Genomic DNA, 25,395 nt, shown 5'->3' on the forward strand with positions numbered 1-25,395 from the left:
CTCCTACCCCTTTTGACCGCAGCTCTTACCCAGCTGCTTCCCAAGGGCCGTGAGGGTAGCGGAAGCGGTGGCTGGGGAGGAGGCCGGGGAGTGGGAGTGCACGCAGGCACGGGCCCTCGACATCCTCCAAAGCCAGGCAGAGCTGGGAGCCTGACTGTTCGCATGAGCCGGGAGGTCGTCTGGGGCCCCTGAGAGTGCGAGAGATTCCGGGACTGGTAGTCCTCACGGGAGTGGGACCAGGAAACCAGCGCAGTGTCTGGCTCTGCCTCGGGAAGAGGTTTTGTTGATTAAGGCAACACCAAATTGTCACCAAGCATTGGGCTTTTCAGACGTTCGGACTCTGGATTCGGAGTCGGACCAGCGCGGGGTGAGCGCCTGTGCTGTGCTGCCTCCGCCGCGCTAAAACGTCCAGGAGCACCTCCAGCCCTTATAATACGGTGTTGGTTCATATTAAGTATCGTGGAGAGCTAGAATGAGCAAACGCACCGCCGGTAACTAAATGGCTTTCTGGAACCGCGTCGTGTCCGCGGATAACTCCCGCGTGTGATAATACAGAAGTGGATCTTTTCTGGGCTTCGCTTAGGCGGCGGCCACACAGGTTCTGGGGATGAAAGAGAACTTGACTTGTCCGATTCCAAGCTATGCAGGACCAGCTTCTACCACAGGCAGTAGAAGGAGGCACGAGCTTTGACCTTTCTTTCAGCCCATCTGGGGCGCCTCTTAATCTTGTAAACGCGGGGCTCAGCTGGGACAATATTTCTTCAAGACCTGGGGTTAGAACAAAGACAGGATTATTCGCTGTGCTTAGTCAGGATACATGGAGGGAACTCTGCACACGATAAGTATCAGGTTGGTTTCTCATCCTGTGCCGGCGCCCGCCCACCTCTCTTTAGCCTGGGCTGCGCGGACGCGATCCTGCGGAGCCACTGTAGTTTGCCCTCTCTTTTATTTTCAGTGGATTTCCGCGCTATTGAGAACCTAAGCCAGTTCGGTTTGATTCGGTAATTTAGTAAACCCTTTACTAATACAATGGCGGATGCTTTTCCTGGAGCAAAATTACTCGAGGGCCTCGGGACTGGGATGTTTTTGGAATGCGTGGGAAGCAGAGTGTATCTTTTGCAGGAGGTGCCTTCTCCCAAGGCTCGGGAGAAGGGCTCTGCCCTTGTTGCCAGCCTTCACCCGCGCCTTCTAAACGCGCGTCTTCAGGTCGCTCCTACCTTAGCGTAACAAGGAGCACCGGGCCCATCCGAGGCCTTGGAGAAATCGAAACCGGCCTTTTCTTCCGGAGAATCTGGGATCAGTGTCCTGCGGAGGAACTGCAAGCAGACCCAAGGGTTGCCTCCACTCTATGCCTTTAGTTAGTGAAATTAGAGTTTTGTACTCAAGGGTCGTTGGGGCAACTTACTGTCGCTGAGGCTTGTGTTCTTTGATCAGATCGCGCCACCTTTGTTTAGCAGGCTGATGTTACTTTTGGGGAGTTTCTAGGTCTCAGTATCCCCATCTATAAGACGACAGCTGAGATGGGCAACCTGGAGATTGGGTCCGGCTTGAAGTTATACTCCATAGATGCAGAAGCGCGACCCACCACCCTCTTGGGGCTTTAAATATGGAACTCGGCAACCCGTCTAAACATCTGTGACTGAGAAGCCATGAATCTCTGTCTACATGTGTGCTGTTTGGGGGTGGTTGAGAAACCATCGAATCCATGCCCCTGGGGCACAAAATACTGCTATGCCATTATCTTTTTAGTACTTCTAGGGGATTTTTGAAACCTGGGCTCTGTCGCTTCAGTTTGGGTCCCTTGTCCAGCCCTCTTCAGGGCAGGTCTGGTGCCTGGGATCTTATCACACATCGTGGGGGGCGAGACTGTGGGTTTTGCAGTTAGCAGGCATTACATTTCTGGAAAATATCTGGATTCCTCTGTAATACACAGGCGTGGCTGTCATAGAGAAAAAAGTTAAAAGGGGACCAGGACTAGCAGGTGAATGTATCCTCCTTCTCCACCCTGGAGAAAAAGCCCAATGGAGAGAGGGCCCCAGATTCAAGTCATACAGCCTGGAAGCACTATCTCCAGGTTTAAGTTTTGTCTTGCAATGAAAACGGATGGGTCGAGCTTACTTAGCCCTTGAGGCTCACTGGGCAGCTTGGATGTGAGAAGTGCTCTGGCTGCTATCCTGGAGTAGGCAACAATTATTTTGATTTCCAGGGTTCCTGCTGCTTCCCCAGGAAATGCAGGGCCTGGCCCAAGACTTGGACTATTAGAGGCAAGGGCATCAACTCTCTCAAAAATGTGGAAATGGCCATCAGAGCGCCAAGGCCAAACCCCAGGGGAGAGGAATCAAGGCCGTCTCTGGATTCCTAGGGCAGCCTAGCCATGGCGCACAGGCAGGGGCAATTGCGGGTGCCCAGTCACAACCGCCCAAAACTTCACAAGCATGTTCATATTTTAATTTCTTAAATATTGTATCTGGCATCCTAATCTTGCAAACATTAATTTAGCAAACATCAATCGCCTGCTGGCCAGGCACTGGGTACTGAATACAACGGCCTCAAGAACCTCTGCAAGAAACTCACCAGCTAATCCTGGAGAAGCCCCTTTTTTTGGATGAGGAAATACAGGTTCTATGAGATTAGGTGGCAGAGGTGGTATTTGAACCCAGACCATTCTAGGGTGTTTCTATTCCTTTTCCAGGGATCTTGGCCCCACCGTTGAGATGGATTTCTTCTGGCCCGAGGGAGGGGCAGCAAACTCTTAGTCCTTGTGTGGGGATTGACGGGTTTGTGAGGGCAGATGTGGGGCGAGGACTTGAGTAGCCCCAGACTAGATGCAAGGCTTAAGGAGGAGGGAAAAAAACTTACTTGGGCCGGACGCAGTGGCTGGAGGCGGTTGGATCACCTGAGGTCAGGAGTTTGAGACCAGCCTGGCCAACATGGCGAAACCCTGTCTCTACTAAAAATACAAAAAAAAATTTGGCCGGGCGTGGTGACGGGCGCCCATAATCCCAGCTACTCGGGAGCCTGAGGCACGAGAATCGCTTGAACCTGGGAGGTTGAGGTTGAAGTGAGCCGAGATCGCGCCACTGCACTGCAGCCCGCGCGACAGAGTGAAACTCCGTCCCAAAGAGAGAGAGAGAGAGAGAGAGAGAGAGAGAGAGAGAGAGAGAGAGAGAGAGATTGCTTGCTAGTCTACTGATCCCGCAGCCCCGCAAGCTCGCAGACGCCTAACGCGTGATTAGGCCTGGTATCATCAGGCCACCCTAGGGTCAGGTGCGGAGGCCTGTGAAGCCCGAGGGCAAAGGCTCCCCCTTCCGGTCACATAGAAGAGGGTATTTTGTTGGGGGACAGGTTTTCCCCAATCACGATGCAGCTGCAGTCATCGTTTTCAGCCTTCTGAGCACCTTCCTGGCTGAGCCTGCTGTCCCTTTCACCCCTCAGCTCTCCCGGCCCGGCTGGGCCAGGCGGTTCCCGGCTTCTCTGCAGCCGCGGGCGGGAGTGGAGGGCGCAGAGCGCGTCTCGCCTCTTCGCTCGCGGTCAAGGTTGCGCTCCCCTCCCGGGCCGGGACTAACCGTGGGAAAGGCGCTACCTTGGCCACTCGATTCTCTCCCCTCAAGGCCTGTACAAGGAGCCTTTGAACATGCTGCTCCTTCCAGTCAGCAGCTGTACCTCCCCCGGCCCCTGCCCCCGCACTCTCCGCGCCAGGCCCAGCGCTGGGCCCAGGGACAGCGCGCTCTAATCAAACCCGCGTCCGATAAGCTTCTAATTAAGAGACCTCCCTCCGCTCCACAGGCGCTTTCACCACTGCCCCTCCCGGGGGGACCTGAAGGAGGGGGTTCGAGGCCGGTCTTTGCCCGCCGAGGTCTGCATGTCCCGTCTGGGAGGGGAGCCACGGGCATCCTTGGGCCCGAGTTCTGGGGTGCAGATGGACGTCGCGAGAGTGGGTGCCGCAATTTGGAACCCACGGCCCTCGCCGGGCACGGACAGTTGCGGAGCAGGGCTCTGAGGATTGTGCAGTGCCCCGGGTCCCTGCCTACTCCTCCGCTCTGGAATGGAGAAGGGTTCGCCTAGAGAAAACTTCTTAGTAGCTTCTATTTCTTCTCTCTCTCTTTCTCTCTCTCTCTTTTTAGTGTCCTTTCAGAAAATCGGCCTTCCCGCCGGGCAACGGTGGGTGCCCGGAGCCAAATTTCGTTTGTAAGCTGATCTATAGTCCTCAAAGAGGGCCAGGCCTCAGGTTTCAAAAGGAAGTCTCTGGAAGCCCAAACGTGCTCACCCACGCCCGAGAGCTAACGGGGCCGGGGGTTATCTTTGCCCACTTAGCAGGCGAGAAATGGAAGCCCTCGGGGTCATGCAGATGATAAAAGCTGGTGGCTTCTCAAATCCCCAACTTGTGGTGCTGAGCGGTGTGTGAGACTTAAGCCTGGACCTGTACTACCAGGGAGTTAGGATTTGCCCCCTCCTTCCCTCCCTTGCACTCTGCCACACCACCCTCCAGGCTTATGCCTCTGTTGCCCCGAGAAGCTTTTTTTTTTTTTTTCTGGGCGGGGGATGGTGGTATGTCTGCATGAGTGTGCCTGTGTGTTTCGAAAATGGAGGTAACGATGCCCTGGGTCCTGCTCATCGGCTGAGTCCTGCTTAAGTCTTTGGAGGCACTTTGATAAAATCGCGCAAGAGTGGGAGAATGGGTGCTGTCTGCCCCAACTTACTCCTGAGAATTTTGTGAAGTTTGGAGACCCAGGGCAGTCGCTGGGCCAGGAGGATCTGAGGCTGGTGGGGTGGCCCTGCCAGGATCCCATAGGAGCAGCTCTCCTTTGCCATTGTGCCTGGACCTCAGGCCATAGACTCCGGAACTTGTAGAGGAATGGGACCCCACCTTGGGTTCCAGGGCCAGTGAGGATCTTTAGCGGAAGGATCCTTTTCCCCAGAGGCAGCAACAGCTTTCCAGAAGCTTGTGGGGCATATGTTTAAAGCAATTTAATAACAAAAATTATAAAAGACTATGTTTTCCAACCGAGGCTCCACGCTCTTTTTCTCACTTTAGGAGAGATGGGGAAAAATGCCAGGATTGCCCTGGGGGGAAACTGAGGCAAAGGACCCAAGCACTACCATGGAGGGAAAGGGAGATACAGTGTCAGGCACACTCTAAAGGAAACTGGTTGTCCAGCTTGGGGAGCAAGGAAGTTGGCTCCTACAGCAGTGGTCAGGGTCGGATCCCTGGGCGCAAGGTGGGTCCCATAGCGGGAGGGGGAGGAGAGTGCAGGGTCGCCATCTGAAGGCCCAACTGGAAGGGGCCCTTGTTTTCCCCCTCACCAGCTTTCCTTTGGGCCTCGGCTGTCGTGGTGTCGGGTTGGGTAGTTCCAGACAGATAACATTACTCGGTAATTACTCTTCCCATTTTTAAGACCAGGCCATTTAACTGGCTCCGAGTAATTAATGAAAGTTGGTGCGCGGGTCCCTGATTTACAGCTCGGAGTCAGCGCGGGGTTAGCCCAGCAGATTCATTTCGCTTGCCCGCGCTGCTCCTGCGGGAGAGCTGCGGAGTTGGTTTTTTGGGGTGGACCAACTTTCTCTGTCGATCAGGCAACGAGTTTTATATTTAACTTGCCAGGGGTTCGCTGCAGAAGCGGCAGAGACCGTGGAAGACTGAGGCATAAATAAACTGGGAAAAAGCGAGGTCGGGGTTTTAGTCAGAAAAGGATGGAGAAGCCTGTCCCGAGGTCACATCCAGGGACTTGGGCCATCTTCCCGCCGAAAGTCCTGGAGGCTGGTGGGGCTGGATTCTCCTCCGCTGGGGGTCCGAATGCGGGGTTCAGCGCACATCCCCTGCCCGTGGCTGGTTCAGACCCACTGTCCCTGTCTTACGACAGCCCCGCTGACACTGTGCTTCTCTCCGCCGCTCCCGCAGGTTACAGCACGGTCACCTTCGACGGGACGCCCAGCTACGGTCACACGCCCTCGCACCACGCGGCGCAGTTCCCCAACCACTCCTTCAAGCATGAAGATCCCATGGGCCAGCAGGGCTCGCTGGGTAAGCGAACGGGAACCAAGTGGAGTCCTCCCCTTCTTCCATGCTATCCCCCTCTTCCCCCAGGAATTCCCAACCCACAGCAAATTAGGCAAAGGAGGACATCTAAAAGGACCTTAGAAATCATTACCCCAATGGCACTGTATTTAAAGGACAAGACTGGGTCTCCCTCCATCCCAAGTACCTTAGGGACATCGCCATCCAGCTAAGTCTATGAATGTCCGGCGGGCCTTTTGGGTGCACCGCGCAGCGACTGCTAGGGGAATGTAAAGTGAGAGGCTTAGCTTATCGCATTCTGGACGCCTCGCTCTGCACGCCGCTCATCCAGGCCCCAGTGCCCCAAGCTCAGGATCTCGCGTCTCCCCCAACCCCTGCCCGCAGCCTCGCACCCCGAGCCCTTGGGGCGCAGTCGCTCAGCTGTCTTCGGTTCTCTCTGCAGGTGAGCAGCAGTACTCGGTGCCGCCCCCGGTCTACGGCTGCCACACCCCCACCGACAGCTGCACCGGCAGCCAGGCTTTGCTGCTGAGGACGCCCTACAGCAGGTAGGAAGGCGCTGCGCTCTGCGTCTGGGTCCCTGGGACTCCAGAGGAGACGCACGAGCCGGCGGACTTTAGAATACCCCAGCCGGGCAGCCTTGACTGCGGCATGCAGGGTCTTGGAGGCATGGGACGCCTCGACTCCACTCTACTACTTAGAGGAAATTAAAGCTGATCTTCCTGGTCTCTGAGTTGTTCTTATTTTGTATACAAATGAGGACAATTACTGTTTCGAGCTGAAGAAGGAGCGGCGCTTGAAAAGTTATTATTATTTTTAGAAGGTCTTTACTGGGAGGAGTTTACCTTCATCGGGACTAAAGATTAAACAAGGAGTCCTCTCCCACTCGGTTCTGAGACCTCAAACCCATCCAGTGGCCAGACTACACCGGCCAGACTACCGCGTACCCTCGGCCACAGCCTTGGCCACAGTCTTCTCCCCACCTCAACCCTCCAGGGTTTCGGCCCGCGGCAGCGATTTGTGGGCGTGGTTCCCAGCACCTCTGCTACGCTCTGGGATGGGCCCCCGGCCTGGGTGCGGGACGGAGGTCGGGTTGCAACAGGGCCCTGCGGGGAGGCTGCCCTGGCCTGCGTGGGACCTTCTTCCTGTGCGCGGGAGGCCCAAGGCCAGCTTCATTCCCTTCCAAGCTTTTTCCCGCTCCGTGCTTCCTCTTCTCGCCTCTCGCTCCACCTTCTCTCCCCCAAATTTCTTCTTCAACTTTGGGTGAACTTGGCCGGCCGCCCGCGTCTGCGATAGGGTTGCCTAGTAACTGCAGTGCACACCAGCCAGCACGGGGCTGGAAGGTGGGGCGGGGGCCGTGGAGCGGCGGCGCGCGGCCTGTGCGGCCCGGGATTGGGCGCGCATGACCTCATAGCCCCCTCCTCCCGGGTGCTCGGGGATCCTGACACCGGCTGCCCCCAAACCCATCCCCATCCTCCCGCCCCTCCGCGCGGGGACCCGGGACTGACGTCAAGGGAAGGAGGTAGTGAGGTCATGAAGGAAGGAAAAGCGCCTGCCCTGGGAGATTGGGTGGGGGAGTGGCCGCGCCTGGGGGACTGTCCAGTCCCGCAGGTGGAGGAGGGGCGGGAGTCCTGGATCCGGAGCCAGGCACAGCCCCAGGCCCTTGCTGCCCTTACGAGAGTGAGCCCGGGGCTGGCCTGGCTCTCGCATCTAAGGTTCTCCTTCCCGGGAGTTTCTAGAGAGTGCAGTGACGCGCCCCTTCTATTTCTAACGCCTGAGGCGCACGGACTGGGGAAACTTTTTTTTTTCTTTTTTTCCCCAGAACATCCGGTTTATCTATTCGAATCTTGGATTCCTCATCACACTTTGTTTTTGGGGGGCGGGGGGAGGCAGGCGGTGGGCAAGGACACGAAATGGTCGCACCTTTCCATCCTTCTTTTTCTGCCTCCCTAGCTAGAAATCATTCCTGTTCTGCACCACAGGCGCGGCATGCTGCCCCAAGCCTGCCACCACAGCGCCTCCCTTCGGTGGGTCAAGTCTCTGGAATGGAGGCAGGATTCGCGCTTATTCTCTGAGGTGAATCTCCTTCCCTAGCAAAACTGGCAGCAGGGTCATTGAGTTCTTCTTGAGTAGCTGTTCCCGCCCATTGCCAGGGTGTCATTGCTGTTATTCTGGTAGCCATCAGGCGGGCTGTTGGGATGGTTTCCACGTAATGACCTTGGTCCACCCCTTCCTCCTTAGCTCCCTGTGGACTCAGTTAGTGTGTCACACTAGGCTGAGAGAAGACCTTGATGCGGGAGTGGGCATTGTCGAGATGGGAGGTGTTCTTGGGGGTTAGGGACTGGAAGACATTGCAGTCTGGTGCATCAGTGACTCGAAGCTACACACACATCCGTTACTCCCCTCTCCCAAGCCGAGACTCACCCTGTGGGACCCTAGGAAGGCGTCCATTAGAGGACCTGGCAGCCTTGAAAGAGGAGTCCAGGAAAAAGCGATCACTACTACTGGTTTAATAGCAATTCTCCAGGGTGCCTTATGGTGGATTTTGACTTAGGTCTGATTTTGTGGTTGCTAGGGAAGTAGGAAATATCACATAAATTTTCACATTTTCTAATCCAGCTTCTGATTGGCCACTGCATTAAGCACTTTGTCAAATTCACCTTTCAGAAGTATTTGTTTATTTCTATCTTCTTTCTTTATAATTCAGGAACTTTCTTTGGTACTGTTATTTTTACACAAATCCAATAAAAATACTATTTTTCCCTCTCACAGAACATTTCTCAAGTAGTAACATCTCAAAGAAGAATTTGTGACCCCTTAGGAAGAGTTTGTTCCCTTGGAATTTGTACTGTCTGGATCTTGAAAGCTCCATTCACTCTAAATTAACATTTCCAATCAGTTTTCAAAGATCATGTACCTCCCTTGCAGTCTAAAGATACATGGGCAGGTGTAGGGATGTTTTAAAACTGGATCTGTGCACCAACATTACTGCAGTTAATATGGCTTCCCTTTTTCCTACTCCTGAACAAGTTTGAAAGGGTATTTAAATGCTTTTGTGAATGCAGTGTTTGAAAAAGCATAAAAAAGGACTAAACTTTAATTGCCTAACACCCTAATTTTGGATTTTAGATATTCAGTGGTGCTTCTACTGGTCCCTGGTTTCATTCATTTTTCTGTCTAAAGTTTGGGACTTTCTGGGGAAAGCTTGCTTGTATTTTGTTTGCCTTGCTGCATTTGACTCCCTGAGGCTGACTGCCCAGCTTTTTTCTCCCCCTCCCTCACCAAACTTTTTCCCTCCCCAGTCTTTGTTTTTTTTCTTTTTTTTTTTTTTCTTTTTTTCGTTTTTTCTTTTCGAGACAGAGTCTCACTCTGTCGCCCAGGCTGGAGTGCAGTGACACAATCTTGGCTCACTGCAACTCCATGTCCCGGGTTCAAGCGATTCTCGTGCCTCAGCCCCCAAGTAGCTGGGATTACAGGTGCCTGCCACCACGCCTAGCTAATTTTTGTATTTTTAGTAGAGATGGGATTTCACCATGTTGGCCAGGCTGGTCTCAAACTCCTGATCTCAGGTGATCTGCCCACCTTGGCCTCGAAAAGTGCTGGGATTACAGGTATGAGCCACTGTGCTGGGCCTCTCCCCAGTCTTTGGATATACTTTCCCTTGCCAGCCTAAAAGAAAGGTGATGGTACAGATCTGACATTAAATAAGCAGAATACAGTGTGGAGTGTGCTTTGAGGACGTTCTCAAAATCCCAGTTCTTTCCTTGTGGCCTGCACAATTCCCTCCTTTCTCTCGGGTGACAGACCTGAGGAGTTGCAGCTGCATCTATATTTGTTATGGCTATGAACAACAGTGAACAGAAAATGTACCCAATCAACAACTTATGGGAAATGGCAGGAGGTGGTTTTCTCCATCCTCCTTACCCTCTCCTCTCATATAGAAGGTGGGTGGAGTTTGTGTAAAGGTCACTAGGGTTTCTGAAACCAGGTGTCTGCCCTTATGGAACCCAGTGATCATTGTTGGATGAAAGCATGAGTCCTTGTAATGTAATAACTGGAATTTATTGCATGCTGACTATATGATGCTGTGCATGATGTTAAATGGTTCACTTAGTTTACCCATTGAACCCTTTTGACTACTCTTTGAGGCAGGTACTATAATTTCTAGTTTACTGATGAGGAAATAAGTTCAGAGTCTCAAAGTAACTTGCTCAAGGTCACACGCCAAGTGAGAATCAGAATCAGGATTTGATCCTCAGTCTCTGTGACTTGACAGTCCAGCTGTGCTCTGAATCACTGAGTGACACCGGATCCTGCAGGATTCCCTATCTGATTACTCCCCTTGTATAGTCAATGTATCACTTTTTTTTTTTTTTTTTTTTTTTTGGTTTGAGACGGCGACTTGCTCTGTTGCAAGGTTGGAGTGCAGTGGCAGAATCTCGGCTCACTGCAACCTCTTCTTCCCGGGTTCAAGGGATTCTCCTGCCTCAGCCTTCCAAGTAGCTGGGACTACAGGCATGTACCGCCTTGCCCGGCTAATTTTTTGTGTTTTTAGTAGAGAGGGGGATTTCACCGTGTTAACCCAGGATGGTCTCGAACTCCTGACCTTGTGATCCGCCTGTCTTGGCCTCCCAAAGTGCTGGAATTAGAGGCGTAAAGAGCCACTGCGCCGGCCAATGTATCAGTTTTGCTCATAAATCGTAAGAGCACATGCTTATGTGGACTTACCATGTATCAGGTACCACTGTAAGCACTTTGCAAGTATTGATGTATTTAATCCACCTAGTGACTCTGAGGGACACAACAGGTTATCACTCCCATTTTACAGAGGAAGAAACTCAGGCCCTGAGAAGTAAATTTCCCCAATGTAACACAGTTAAGGGATGGAAGTGGTGTTCAAATTCAGGCAATACAGCTCCAGAATCCATCCTCCTACCCTCTGCACTTGCTTTCTCTCTAGATGGATAAGTGCCATTCTCTTTCTAAAGGTGGCATCTGTCCTCAGTCTCGCTAGAGAATGGTCTTCTATTGCCCACAGTTGTGAAGGAAGTCCAGTTATCCATTAGTTTTACCTGTAGCTTTCAATAGAAAGTTCTTGGTTTGGGACAACGTTTTCCCTCAAGGCCATTATCAGAGCAGACTTGAGCATTCTCCTGAAGTTCTAACTCACAGAGCAGCTGTCTTTCAAACTCCAGACGCCTCCAGTTTCGTCTTTACCACCGGGTATGAACTGTTGGGGTGAAGTTCAGCCCAGGCACCTAAACAATCACAGGGCAGAGACCTTTCTCCCTGTCCATCCAGACTCAGGAAGAATGACTGCTTCCAGGACCACCCTGGTTTGGGCTTGCCCAGAGGGAAGGTCGCAGGGAAAAGTTCTTCTGTCAGTGTAGGGAGTAGTGGGGTCCACCCCTACTAGGCACAATTTCCCCCCTAATTTCTACCTTAAAAGGCAGCTAACTGGGCCTTTTCTGCTCTCTTTCCTTCCCAGAGTCCCTTTGCCTCATCTGTTTACTGACTTCCTTGGAGCCCCCAGTCCTTGACTATGCCGACTTCACATATGATCCTCATGGCTACTTTGAAAAGTTCTGTGCACTGTGTTTGAAAAATATTCCCGTGAACACTGATTGTTTCTTTTAGGCATTCTAGCCCTTTCCCTTTCCTTTTGCTCTTTTATTAGTTTTGCATATTCTTCTTTAGCAACTGTGCTACCATTTTAAATGAGAATATTTCCTTTTGCTGTACTTTTGCCTGTTAGCAGGTAAAACCACTCCGATTCTGGAAGCAATCATTGTTAGTCTGTTTTGAACTGAATGTTGATGATTCACAAATGGTGACATTAACAGTAGAGACTGTTACAAGTAGATTATTTTTCATGTGAGAGAAACTTCCTTAGCAGCCATAGAGTTTCTGGGAAATCTTGGGTTCCACAACTCAGTGGGAAGTGCCGATCCACCACTTGGGTTGGCCTTCAATGTAGACATAAATCACATGACAGCCCATGCCCAAGAAAATAAAATTGTCATTAATAATGCCTCTTTTCACTTGTGTACCTATGTACATTGTACACTGTCTTTTCACTTAGTACAAAGTCAATATTTGTTTCCTGCATAGACAGGCAGAAGGTGGAAGGTCTGAAATGGCTTCCAGGGTGATGGGCAATGTTATCAAAGCCACAGGCTTGAATTAAACTCGTCTCCAGGGAGGAGGAAAAATCTAGTTCCAAATATTCCTGTAACTTTTGTGCTGACCAAGTGTTTATTAATAGAAATGGAATCCCCAGTGGGTTTTTCTTTGGTTAGCTGGTGAGCTTGAGAGAAATTACAATACCAAGAGAGTGACTGAAATAATTATTCATCATGGCCTGCTGGGCAGAAATTTCTAGGCAGGCAGGCAGGCTGCAAGGCACCTCAAAGGGAGGAGCACAGGAAAAGGGTGTGTGGAAGTCTGGCTGCACCCTCTGTTAGGTTATTAGGTAGAGATACACCCACAGAGGACTTTCTGTTGGTGTGGGGCACAGCTATTACCGAAAAAGCTGGAAACATGAATTCTAATCACAGATGCCAGTTATCTCCACTTTGAGCCTTTTTATTTTTTATCCAGTGGGGTCAGCTATTTACTTCTTCCAAGATGTTACCTGGCCAGCCAGCAACTGCGTGGCAGAGGTGACCCTAATCTTAGCCAGGTTAGATGGTTGTATTCCCTTGATGACACGAATTATTCTGCTGAATATAATAAACAGGCTTAAAGATGAAAATGTGCTTAAATCACACATGCATTTGAAGAGTGGAGGAGTTCTCGTCTAGATAATAGCTGAGGCTTTTTTTCTTCCTTTCTTTTTGTGCAGAGGTCGAGAACTTAGTAATACTGCAGTTGAGGCCAAAACAAACTCTATATGATCTACTACTGATTTCCTTTTAAGCTCCCCCTTTTTGCTAGGACTGACTTCCTTTTATTTTACTCCAACTTGCATTAATCCCACTTACAGAAGTTTCTTTCCTCTTTTCCTTGCCTCCAACTTCAAACATTCTTACATAGGAAACAAGTGACTTTTTTTTTTTAAAGATCTACTTAAAAAATATAAAGGACACCATGACTTTTGGAATACATTTTAGCAGCCTGCAATTTGAAAGTTCACTTCCGAACAGGCAGAGTTAGACGGTTGGAGCTGAAATGCCTACGTGACCACAGTGGTCGCTGTAAGCCAAACCACCTGCTTATCTGATCTCCTCTGGGAATGAGGTGGTCGGCACCTACAGTGGTTATTGAGTAATTAGATGCTTCATTTGCCAGAGGCTGTATATTCCTTGAATGAAGCTGCCTCTTTCCATGGGCTTCCATGATGAGGGCTGGGTGTTGAGCGATTGCCCAAAGAGATCAGAGCCTGAGCATGCTTGGGCCCAGTATTTTTAGCTCCAGTTCACATTTTTGTCCTCTCCCCAGCAGCCGTTATTGTCATTGCTGTCATTGACTTCCATTTGAAAGGCTGTGCCAGCCAGGCCCACTGACTGAGCAGCTGAGGAGCCCTAGCCAGCAAAAGGCAGGATGTGGTTAAAACTGTGCTCTGATCCTATCTCTGGCCTCAGGAAACCTATTAGTAGCTTGGGGATTTTCTGAAAGTCCTTCTCTCCCATACACCCTCCCCACCTTCTTTCCTCTTCTGAGAGTTTGCAGGCTAAGCTATCAGGACAGCTAGAATCGCAAAGGGGGCTTCTACTGGGATCTTGGCATACTGTTCTTAGTGAGCTGAAGAGGATGCATGGGGCATGTTGCAGTATCGTCATTTTCTAGAGACTAAGTAGGTGACGATGTTCCCTTGAGTATATTCTCTTTCATCTCCAGACTCTTGTCTGTATTATTATTATTATATAAATGATAATGAGAGGATGAGGCTCAGGATGCCTTCATAGGGGCAGGGCAGAGTGAGGGTGGGGGCACCAGGCATGCCAGCACTGGGCATCTCTCTGTGCCTCAATCCTCATCTAATAAATGGGGACTCATAATTACATCTACCTCACAAAGTTGTGAGCAGTATTGAGAATGTGTGAAAGTGCTGTGCAAAATTTGGTAGGTTAGAACAAATTAAAGTAATTAAAGTATATTATCTGTATCATCTGCAAAGGGCCATTGAGGGCATTACCTTCTATGGGCCTCACAACATTCCTGTACAGTTAGACTGATGGAGATTAATATTCCCATTGGACAGATGAGAAAACTGAGGGGCAGGGAGCTGAACTGATTTGTTCAGTGTTCCAAAACTTATAGAACATCACTGTCCAGTAGAAACATAACATAAGCCATACATGTAATTTGAAATTTGCTAGTAACCACATTCAAAAAATAAGAAATGGTGAAATTAATTTTTCAAATAGCATATTTGACTCAGTATAGCAAAAAATCTTATCATTTTAATGTGTGGCATGAGTCACATGTGGCCAGTGGCTACCATATTAGACAGTACCATACACAGTATTTATGAGGCACACACTAGAAAAAGTCATATGTGTAAGACATAGACCCTGTATTTGAGAAGGTTTGCCTTCTGAGGGCCAAGAAAATGCCATTAAAAATATTGGCCAGGCGTGGTGGCTCACACCTGTAATCTTAGCACTTTGGGAGGCTGAGGCGGGTGGATCACCTGAGGTTAGGAGTTTGAGACCTAACCTGACCAACATGGTGAAACCCCAACTCTACTGAAAATACAAAATTAGCTGGGTGTGATGGCGCATGCCTATAATCCCAGTTACTTGGGAGGCTGAGGCAGAAGAATTGCTTGCACATGGGAGACCGAGGTTGCAGTGAACTGAGATAGTGCCACTGCACTCTAGCTTGGGTGACAGAGTAAGACTCTGTCTAACGAAAAAAAAAAAAATGTTTATTTTCTCTTTGGGGTACTTCGTTATAGAGACCTTAGGAATCAACCAGACTATTCTTTAAGTCTGTGAGAAAATTTCCAACTCATAAAGTTAGATATTTGGGATTCATTCACCCTTCTGCATCAACGTCTATCACTCATCTTTCTTTCCCAGCTCTCTTGAAAATTATGGTTTTCTGAGTCATATGAAAGGATGAAATAATTTCAGAAAGATCCCATATCCCCAAAGGGCCTAGGAAAATTGTCAACTGGGGCTGAGTGATTTTAGTTGGTGAACAATTTTTTAAAAATTAGTGACAAAAATATAGAGCTGCCTGGGGAATACAATGCCTGTTGGCTGAGATTAATGGTAAGATTAATAAATGGATTGCTTGATGAAAAGGCGCAGGAGAACAAAAACCAGTAGAGAGATTGTGGAGGAGGTCGCTTATTAATGAACTGTCAGCCCAAAGAAAGTTCAAGAAACTCTCCTGTGGTAAATGCAGCAGGCTGGCACTTCTAATAAAAGTTGGGGTCCTTCAGGAATTAATTACTCCAGCCTTACAGCAAGAATTTGTGGAATTGCAAAACGTTGTGGCACAGACCAGCACGGGCTGCTGCTACAAATGGGGAAGCTGCAGGAGAAACTCATCATTTTTTTTCATTGATATGTAGGATATTGTAGTAGCATAATAGCCAGTCAGACATGGGGATGAGTGACGGCGTCCAGATATACACTGACTAATGAAATGGCACATACTTTGAGTTTGAAGTCACTTCACTTTTCATATGCAAAATTCCCTCCTGGAATCTGATTTCCTCCTTATCCTGTGTACCCACCACTAAGGAGTTCCAAATAATTTTCAGAGTTGTTATATGAAAGTCGGATGGACTCTGCCACGATTTATCAAGCTATGCGGAAAGAGAGCACAAAATTCATTTATTCTGAGTTACTGTAATTTCCCTCTCCCCTCCTCAAGTTCCCAGTTATGCTTGGCCTGAAAAAAGCCTTTCTGAATTAAAATTTGGTGTTGCCTCTGCCCAGTGAAGCAGCTTAAAAGAATGCCACGACCAGACAGAGATGGTCTGAGATCTGCAATCTGATACCACACATCAGATATTAAATGCCTCTTACCTTTTTTCATTTCTGCCATGAAGGTAGAGTGAAATTTTTCTTCTGTAAAGTGTTTAGATCAAGAGGTCCCAGACAAACTCTTGGTCTCTTGGGTCTCAAATTTCATAATTAACCATTTCAGTTCAGGCATAAATTTATTCCTGATGGAGCTTGGTAATTTAGGAGATTTCTGGCCATTGATTCATGTGCTAATTTTCTAGGAATGAAATAAATACAGAGGGGACAGAACAGCTTTTGGTTGGTTTACATGGTGGTGTAAGACTTCTCTGGAGTCTTAATGTAAATGATCAGCCATTTCCCTCATAGAATCTTATAGAACTGGGCTCTTTTTTTTTTTTACATTTGACTTGTACCAGGATTATAAAACATATAGAAAATGATTCCTTCAGCTGTGCATAGAGTTTATCATCATCTTTCTTCTGCTTGTCACATCCTTGCTTTTTAGACCATTTATCACCCATCACTCTTTGACTTTTCAGACCCTCATAATCCACATGATACTTATCCTTTTGATTAAAACAACTTAATGGCCTTTTCACGAATAATTAATCTGCTGTCTTTACTTTCAGCTCCAGGCTTTTAACTTTAATGGTGAGTTATCCAGCCTGTGTTGCCTTTCAAAGTTTCACTCCCCTTAGCCTTTTCCCCTCAAAGGTTTAATACTTCTTTAGAAACTTCAATGATTGCTATACAAAGGTTTTAAAAAATGCTTCAAAGTTACTCTCACATCCCTTCTGCTGTGTATGATGTGTATAACTGTGCAGAGATCAGTGGGATGAAATGAAAATAATTTCAGACTTGCATATTCTGTCATTCTGGAAAATGTGGAGGCTTGTACTTTCAAGAAAAGTTAAAACTCCATTGCTTTTGAAGAAACAATTGTGTATTATTTTGTGGTTATGTGTCCTAACTCTGGATGTTTTTCTAACAGTGACAATTTATACCAAATGACCTCCCAGCTTGAATGCATGACCTGGAATCAGATGAACTTAGGAGCCACCTTAAAGGGGTAAGGTTTTCTCTATTTCATTGCCTTTCCACAGTAACTTATACCTGTTTGAACCATTTTAAAGGTGCTTAGAACTTATGAAGAGAGTACAGTTTTTGAAGAATGGGCAGAGCTCTCTGTGGCATTAGAATGCTCTCCTCCTTCCCCTAGTTGGTGAGTTGTGTTCAGTATTAAATTTTCAAAAATATCAATAGGGGGTGTTTCTATCTGGAACAAGGAATATTGAGGACACTTATTATGGTCTTGTTGAATGTTTTATAATTCTTCAAAGGCCATTCAACCTCATTTAATAATTGTGTTTTACTATATCACAGTTGTTAATCATTCCACTATCTTATCAAGAAGTGCTTTGGGTGCATTCTTGATAAGAAACTCCAGGGTCTAAATTCTATTTGTGTGGCGCTGATCTGGGCAATGCACAGTCAGATATGCCCATACCTGATTGCACCAACAGGGTGTTTCTTTCCATACTTGATAATACAACCTGAATAGGGAGAATACAGCCAGGAAACATCGGAAGGGGCTACTCTTTGCACCTAAAAATGAGAGAGAAAAAAAAAAGAAGGCAGGTAGGACTTGCTTTCACCATTGAAAGAACTCACTTTTCATTTTCTAACAAGTGTAAAGAGATGGGCAGTAGCATAGAGCACTCGTGAAGTGCCTGCAGCGTGTCAGGCGCCCTTCCAGGTTACCTCATCTTATCTTCCCAACACTCTGATGAGGGCTAAGTACTGCTTGGTTTACAGATGAGTAAACCAAGCTCAGAGGGTTAAGTTACTTCCCAAGTTCACATCCTAGTAAGTGTTAGAGCTGGGATTCCAAGTCCAGATCTGATTCCAAAGCGCAAGCTCTTTGCAGCCTCCAGTGGTGCCTTCGGTCCCACCATTGGCCCCAGTGGGACTGGGGACTTAGTTCAGCACTCTTGAAAGCTAGCTTGATGTCTCTGTGTATTGAGGGGCTTTTCATTGGATTCTGGGATCTGGGGGGCTTGCCAGATCCATGCATGCTCCATTCCCCACTCCCCACCTCTTCTTCTCTTCTAGAGTTGCTGCTGGGAGCTCCAGCTCAGTGAAATGGACAGAAGGGCAGAGCAAGTGAGTGGACAATGCGGAGATGGCAAAGCAAATGGCGTAGGCCTTGTTGACTGGCACCTGGGGCAATGCAGGAGTTAGGACTGATGTGGGTAATCAGGGTAGCATTTGGTGGATGGGAAGAGTCTCTCTCCCCTGCCCCCACCTCTTCTTGTTCATCATACACATGCTGGGGACGAAATGGAGGGAGTGGCATTTCTCATCAATGTGCCCCTGGAAAACAATTTAAAAAATTATGCAATAGGAATCCTGTTCATTTCTTTTTGAGTATTTCACAAAATACGAAATACTAAATACTAAATTTGTGGCATTACAACCATAATGCCACATATTCTTGTTAGATCAGTCAAGCCTTTCAGTCTTAACTTACTTGCTTGTTCTTTATTTACCTTTAAATTTCTCAGGGAGAACTTACCCTAAGTCTGAGGCCAGGTTTGAAAAGACTTGTTTTTTGTTGTTTTTCAAAGTTTGTTTTTATTCCCAAACATTCGCACCTTCCCCAGCCCTATACTCTGCACCCTGGGGCATTTCTGTAGCTGTTTCTTTTTCTTTTCTCTGCTTAAACTCCACAACCAGCCGCCCTCTTTTCTTCTTCCGTGTGTTGGCCCAGTCCTGTTATTTGCTTCACCCTTCAGTAATCGACAGAGTTGTATTTCATCTTCCAAGACTTACTGTTGAATTCTTCACCTCACCCCCACCCCCACCCCCAAAATTTCAGCAATTTTATCCAGATCTCCTCTTCCTCTCTCTGGACCTCAAAGAAAAGGCTTTCTGTTGTTTTAAATTATTTCTCTCCCGTCTTCCATCTGAGGGGCTGCTGACAATTATAGCATTTAGCTGTTATCCTTTCTGTTTGAGATGGGAGTTTCACTCTTGTGGCCCAGGCTGGAGTGCAATGGCGCCATCTCGGCTCACTGCAACCTCCGCCTTCCGGGTTCAAGCGATTCTCCTGCCTCAGCCTCCCAAGTAGCTAGGATTATAGGCATGCACCACCACACCTGGCTAATTTTGTATTTTTAGTAGAGACAGAGTTTCTCCATGTTGGTCAGGCTGGTCTCAAACTCCTGACCTCAGGTGATCCACCCGCCTCGGCCTCCCAAAGTGCTGGGATTACAGGCGTGAGCCACTGCGCCTGGCCTTTCTACCTGTTCTTAACTCGTCTTAAGTTCCTTGGCTTCTTGGTCCCACCCTTTCTCTCTGGCTCCCTTCCTTTTCTCCTTTCTCCTCTCCTCAGAACTTGATAACGTTCCCCAAGCTAAATAGCAAGGATAGACAGAACACGATTGTGAAGTGAGCAGTACGTTTCAGTTTCAAAAACTTCTTCATGCTGTAAGGGGTTTGTTTGTTCAGTTACAAAAATTACAGATAAGGAATTTTGGCGTGTATTTGCAGCTGGATCTTTCCATAGTTGAGATAATTTTGATACTTTTTAAGGTCTTTAGACACATACTGTTAGTCACTTGCTGAGGAGGCAGAAGCTGTATTTTAAGGATGAAGCACAAAGTGTGAACAATTTGTTCTGTTCAATACTGCATAAGAAAAAAAATAAGAAGAGTTTTCATTGGTCTGTTACTTACATCTTGAAAGGATTTCTGAAATAAAAATGTATTTCTTTTTTTTTTTTTTTTTTTTTTTGAGATGGAGTCCCACTCCGTCACCCAGGCTGGAATGCAGTGGCACGATCTCGGCTCACTGGAACCTCCGCCTCCTGGGTTCAAGTGATTCTCCTGCCTCAGCCTCCTGAGTAGCTGGGATCACAGGCATCTGCCACTATTTTTGGTAGAGACAGGTTTTCGCCATGCTGGCCAGGCTGGTCTCGAACATCTGACCTCAGGCGATCCGCCCCTTCTTGGCCTCCCAAAGTTCTGGGATTACAGGTGTGAGCTGCTGTGCCCTGCCTAAAAATGTATTTCTTGACCTGGCATGGTGGCTCACGCCTATAATCTCAGCAATCTGGGAGACTGAGGTGGGTGGATCACTTGAGCTCAGGAGTTTGAGATCAGCCTGGGCCATGTGGTGAAAACCCTTCTCTACAAAAAATACAAAAAAAAATTAGCCAGACATGGTGGCACATGCCTGTAACCCCAGCTACTTGGAATGCTGAGGTGGGCGGATTGCTTGAGCTTGGGAGGCAGAAGTTGCAGTAAACCAAGATCAGACCACTGCATTCCAGCCTGGGCGAGTGAGACCCTTCCACAAAACAAAAAACAAAACAAAACAAAACAAAACAAACAAACAAAATATATATGTATATTTCTCGAATATTAACTTTATTCAGGGAGCTGTTATAAAAAAGGCTAGATGGCCCAACAGATAGTTCCACAAAAGAACAACTCTTTTGCAGACCTAAAAATTACAATTAGCTAATTGCCTACCATCTTCTCTCACACTGTGAATTTATCCCTGTAGAACATACTGTAAATCCACGAATTTCCGCTTCCATTTTGTGAATTGGACATTCATCTAAGGATGTATATTAACATTATTGGGTGCTGTATGAGGGGCTGTACATGTTTCGTCTTCTGATATGATCTTACAACACCTCCAGGACACTTTGGCCACATCCATCTTTCAGCTGAGGGTGGAGAGATTAAGCTAACTAACCAAGGTCACATAGTGAGTGAGTGGCAGAGCCATGCTGGAATCAGTTCTGTCTGACTCCAGGACCTGGGCCCTAGATTAGAGCTTCTTAAATGAGTGGAAACCTTTTAGACTGTGACTACAGTTAGAAATACCCTTTACAGTGACAGCCCATATACACACATGCACACACACACCCCCCCCCCCCCACAGATTTTCACTGAGCAATACTCTTATGACCTTCTCTGCATGCTGATACTTTCCCTCCCATTTCATTTTTCAAAATGCTGATTGTGATGTACTAGATTGATTTTACAACACACAGTTTGCCTCACTTTTAGCATTCAAACATGGTGACATCTTGGCTGTCTCCTCCAAACTTATGAACAGCCCAGAACTGGATTTAGTTGAATCTGTAATTCCAGTAGAAAGTTTGGCCTTTCCCCAGGGGAGACAAATCTGGGTTGGGGTCATTGTTCTCTGTGATACTGGATTTACTTTCTTTTGCCATGGTATGAAAACTATTAATATGGAGAATACATTTGAGAAAAGATACTCCATGAAGACAAATTCAGACACATAACTTTTTGCGTTCATTCATAACTAGTGTCTTGACACTGTTTGAAATCAATGGTTAGAAAAATCATGTGACAAGGTAGATCTATTACAGGAAAACTGGTGATTTGACTCATGTTTTAGAGAAGAAAGATGTAATTTCCATATCACTCATAAAAAGAGGCATTATCAATTTTTTATTAAAAGATCATGTACCTCAGACTAAACCCCACTGAATGCTGGTTCAGGTCTTCTTTCCTTGAAAATGTTTCTTTTTTAAAAAGTGGCTTCACAAAGAATAGATTTGTTTCCTTGTATCCCAAGCAAGTCCATGGAGACATCTTTCATTAGATGTCAGGGATCAGTGTTACAATGGGTGGGGATAGGATTTGATAAAGAAGGTGGGCAGATGAAATGAAAACTTGCTGTGTTAGAGGTGGGATATACTTGTGTGGCTGAACCACTCCTTTCTCCTCCTTCTCCCTTTACTCATTTTCTAATTTCTGCATACCCACTGGGATCACAGCTACTTTTATGACCTCCAATGGGAGAAGGTATTTCAATTTAAGTAATGAGAAGGTACTTTATAGAAAGAACCACCTTCTTCTCCCTCAGCCCCAAACAAATGAAATTAGATTTTTAAAGTGGGTCCCTGGGAGAAAACATTGCTGGGGAATCTTTCTGAGTATGACTCCACCATTTTGAAGCCTTCTATTGATGGTGCCTTGTGTTATCTGCTTTCTATTTCTTTGAAAACATTTTCTGTGTGTTCTCAATGGCTGCTGATTTCCGAACAAACCTCTCCTACCCTGTTGGCCTCTGTTTTGTCTCTTCTGAAGAAAATATCCTGCAAAATGGAGAAACACATCAACCTTGACTGTGATCCAAGTTATTAAAACAAGGAAGAAGTTATTCTCTGGGGACTCGGGTAGGGGGAGTGGGAAATTGAACACAATAGAAATGTGAAAGGAGTGCTCAGCAAAATGAATGTCCCTTTGCTAGTCCAAGAAGTTCACAGGCTGTTGGGAACATGCAGTATTCAACCTGTGGATGCTTGAGAGGAAAAACAAAAAAGACTCAACAATGAGTGATGTATAGTGAAAACAAAGCTGTGCGTTTTGGTAGGGCCAAGGCTGTCGAATCTGGAGAAAATCCCCGCTAGACATGGTCTCATCCCTGAGAACCTGTGCCAAAAGAGATAGCTGTCTTCCCTGGCTGGGAGCTCCAATACACAGCCCAGCACCTTCCCTCACAGGCTCATGAACATAAGGTACCCGTCCAAGAGATTTACTTCTTGGAAATAGATAGCTCGCTTTTAAGTGGCTCCTGGAGCCTGAGATTCAAAGTGAAGGTGGGGAGCCTCAGTTCTGTGAATATCAGCATTTCCGAGCCTACTCCTTCATCTCCACCCCCAGCAACAAGTTATTAATTTTCCCCCGTTTAAACAGTTTCATTTAATACCATTTAAAGAGGTTTTTTTTTTCTTTATTATTGCCTTGCATTGCACTTGGCCTGGGGTCTGTTAACCCTGCCAACCAGAACAAAGAATGGGACTCCTGGGTTTGATAAAGATGGAGACTTGTGACTTAGCTCTGTGTCCCTCTCACTTAGTGTGGACTGATTCGGAAGCTTCTTTCCTTTGCTTCTCACTTTTCTGCTTCTTCTTTCCCCTCCCTGGCTGCTGGCCTTTTCTATCCTTTTATTTTTGGACATGCATTTGATGAATGTATTGAATTTTTTCATTATGTAAGTAATGTGTATAATTTATAGAATAGTTAGAAAATACAACTACACAGGGAAGGAAATTAAAACTCCCCCCAAAAGCCCAGATGAAACTACGGTGATAAAGATGTTGCACACAATTTTAGACCCTTTCCTGTTCATGCATGTACTTTTGTGCCATCTTCTTTCTTATAAAAATGATTGGCTTCAGGTGAGATTGAATTCAGCAAATGCATATTTATAGTCCGTCGCGAAATTGTCATGATGGCTTTGACTTCTTGAAAATATTCTCAGCCTCTTAAAAAATATTCAAAAAAAAATTTTGGGCTCTGCAGACTTATCTCCATACCATGATTCTAACTATTTTATTTTAAAGCAAGGAATTATTTTCATCTGGTGGAGGTGAGGAAAAATGCTAGGTTTGTTTAGATCTGGAGAAGAAAGGAGCTGAATGGGAAAGACAGGAAAGAAAGGTTGGGATGGAGAAGGGGGCCAAGTTGGAAATGAGGAACACAGTGATCGTAGCACAGGGAGGTGAAGTGAGGTTAATGAGGATTGAAAAAAGTGTGTGTGTGTGTGTGTGTGTGTGTGTGTATTGGAGAGGGAGAGATTACATCAGATAAGTTGAAGATACCTTAATGATCCAAAGCAGTATTTGGACTTCTCCTATCTCTGACCTCTTTGAGACCCTGTACTCACCATTTATCCTTCTGCCTGTCATCTGCCCAAGAAAAGATCATAACGTCTAGGTAGAAGAATATTGATCTAGAAGCTACACTAATAAAAAGTTATCCAGATAAGTGTTTCTCCGAAACGAGGAGCTACTGCATATTTTAGATGAAGTTTTTCTATTAAAAGCGAACAAGTTTATTTATTCTAGCTTTATTTCTAACTCTTCATTTTTAAAACAACAGATGTAGTTCTGTATGCCTAGATGGCGACTTTATCTAAAATGAAAACAGCTATTTTCTCCTGATTATAAAAGTCACAGAGGCTTATCATTTTTTAAAAAATTCAGACTGGACCAAAACATAATAAAGAGGAAAAGAAAATTCATCTGTCGTCTCACCACCCAGAGATAACTGTTTAAAAAATCATTTTGAGGTGTATTTATATCTTTAGAGAAAAAATTCTGGAAACATTTATCAGACTATTAATTGCAGTTACCTCTAAACAGATTAGAGGGAAGAGACAAAAGCATGAAACAGATGGGTTTAAGAGATAAGGAGAGAAGGTAAAGACCATGCTTTCATGGAGTTCTGCTGCAAAGAGAGCAAAAAAAATGGGGTTCTAGCTGGCTGGGGAAAGAAGGTCGGGAGAATGAGTGGTTTTGTTTTAAATTGTTCTGTTTTTATTTAGTTATTTATCTTTAGATAGAAGTATCTGTATGTTTGTTTGCTGATGAGAATGATCAAGAGGAGGAAAAAATGGGGCAGGCATGGTGGCTCACACCTGTAATCCCAGCACCTTGGGAGGCCAAGGCGGGTGGATCACTTGAGGTCAGGAGTTTGAGACCAGCCTGGCCAACATGGCGAAACCGTGTCTCTACAGAAATACAAAAAATTAGCTTACAAAAAATTAGCTGAGCATGGTTGCACACACCAGTAATCCAGCTGCTTGGGAGGCTGAGGTAAGAGAATTGCTTGAACCCAGGAGGCGGAGGTTGCAATGAGCCGAGATCGTGCCATTGCACTCCAGTGTGGGCAACAGAGCAAGACTCTGTCTCAAAAAAACAAAAAGAAAAAAAACAAAAGGAAAAAAATGGTCATTGGGAGGGGACGGAATCACTGGAACAGTGTCCTTGAAGGAGGTGGGAGAGAAGGGGCTCCATAGATAAGTTGGTGGGGCTGGCTTTAGCTGGAAGCTGGGATAGTTCATCTAGTAACAATATTAATTTATAAGAGTTCTTTCTGTGGGGCTCGGTGGCTCATGCTTGTAATCCCAGCACTTTGGAAAGCTGAGGCAGGAATTCAAGACCAGCCTGGTCAATGTAGCAAGATCTCATCTCTACAGAAAACAAAACAATTAAAACATTAGCTGGGCATGGTGGCATGCCTGTAGTCCCAGCTACTTGGGAGGCTGAGGTGGGAGGATTGGTTGGGCCCGGGAGTTTGAGGCTGCAATGAGCTATGATGATGCCACTGCACTCCAGCCTGGGCAACAGAGACCATCTCTCTAAAAATAATAATAATAAAGAAAAAGAGTTATTTTTTTATAAGAGTTATTTTGCTTGTCATATGTAATGAAAATATTTTCTCTGGTTCGTATTTTAATTCTGTTAATGGGTTTTTTTCTGTCAGATATTTTTATTTTATGGTAAAAATAGTAAGTTTTTGTCTTACAGTTTCAAGTTTTTGACTTTTGGATCATGCTTAGATTTTTCCCATCCCAAGTGTTTTAAAATATTTAATTATTTCTGGTATTTTTAAAATTTTATTC

The 25,395-nt window shown here is 46.6% G+C and overlaps 1 protein-coding gene across 3 annotated transcripts in view; it reads left to right on the forward strand.

Annotated features, from left to right (window-relative positions):
* The window catches only part of WT1 (WT1 transcription factor), a 47,738-nt gene that overhangs the window by 905 nt on the left and 21,438 nt on the right, over nt 1-25,395 (forward strand). For 2 of the 3 annotated variants that reach the window (XM_030918917.1, XM_030918918.1), the window contains exons 2-5: nt 5,900-6,022; nt 6,459-6,561; nt 16,931-17,008; nt 18,052-18,102. In XM_030918917.1, the coding sequence (XP_030774777.1) occupies nt 5,900-6,022; nt 6,459-6,561; nt 16,931-17,008; nt 18,052-18,102 (355 nt within the window). The remainder of the gene's footprint in view (nt 1-5,899; nt 6,023-6,458; nt 6,562-16,930; nt 17,009-18,051; nt 18,103-25,395) is intronic. The other variant, XM_030918919.1, reaches the window with a different exon arrangement.

Source organism: Rhinopithecus roxellana, chromosome 15 (genome assembly GCF_007565055.1).
Source record: "Rhinopithecus roxellana isolate Shanxi Qingling chromosome 15, ASM756505v1, whole genome shotgun sequence".
NCBI lineage: Eukaryota > Metazoa > Chordata > Mammalia > Primates > Cercopithecidae > Rhinopithecus > Rhinopithecus roxellana.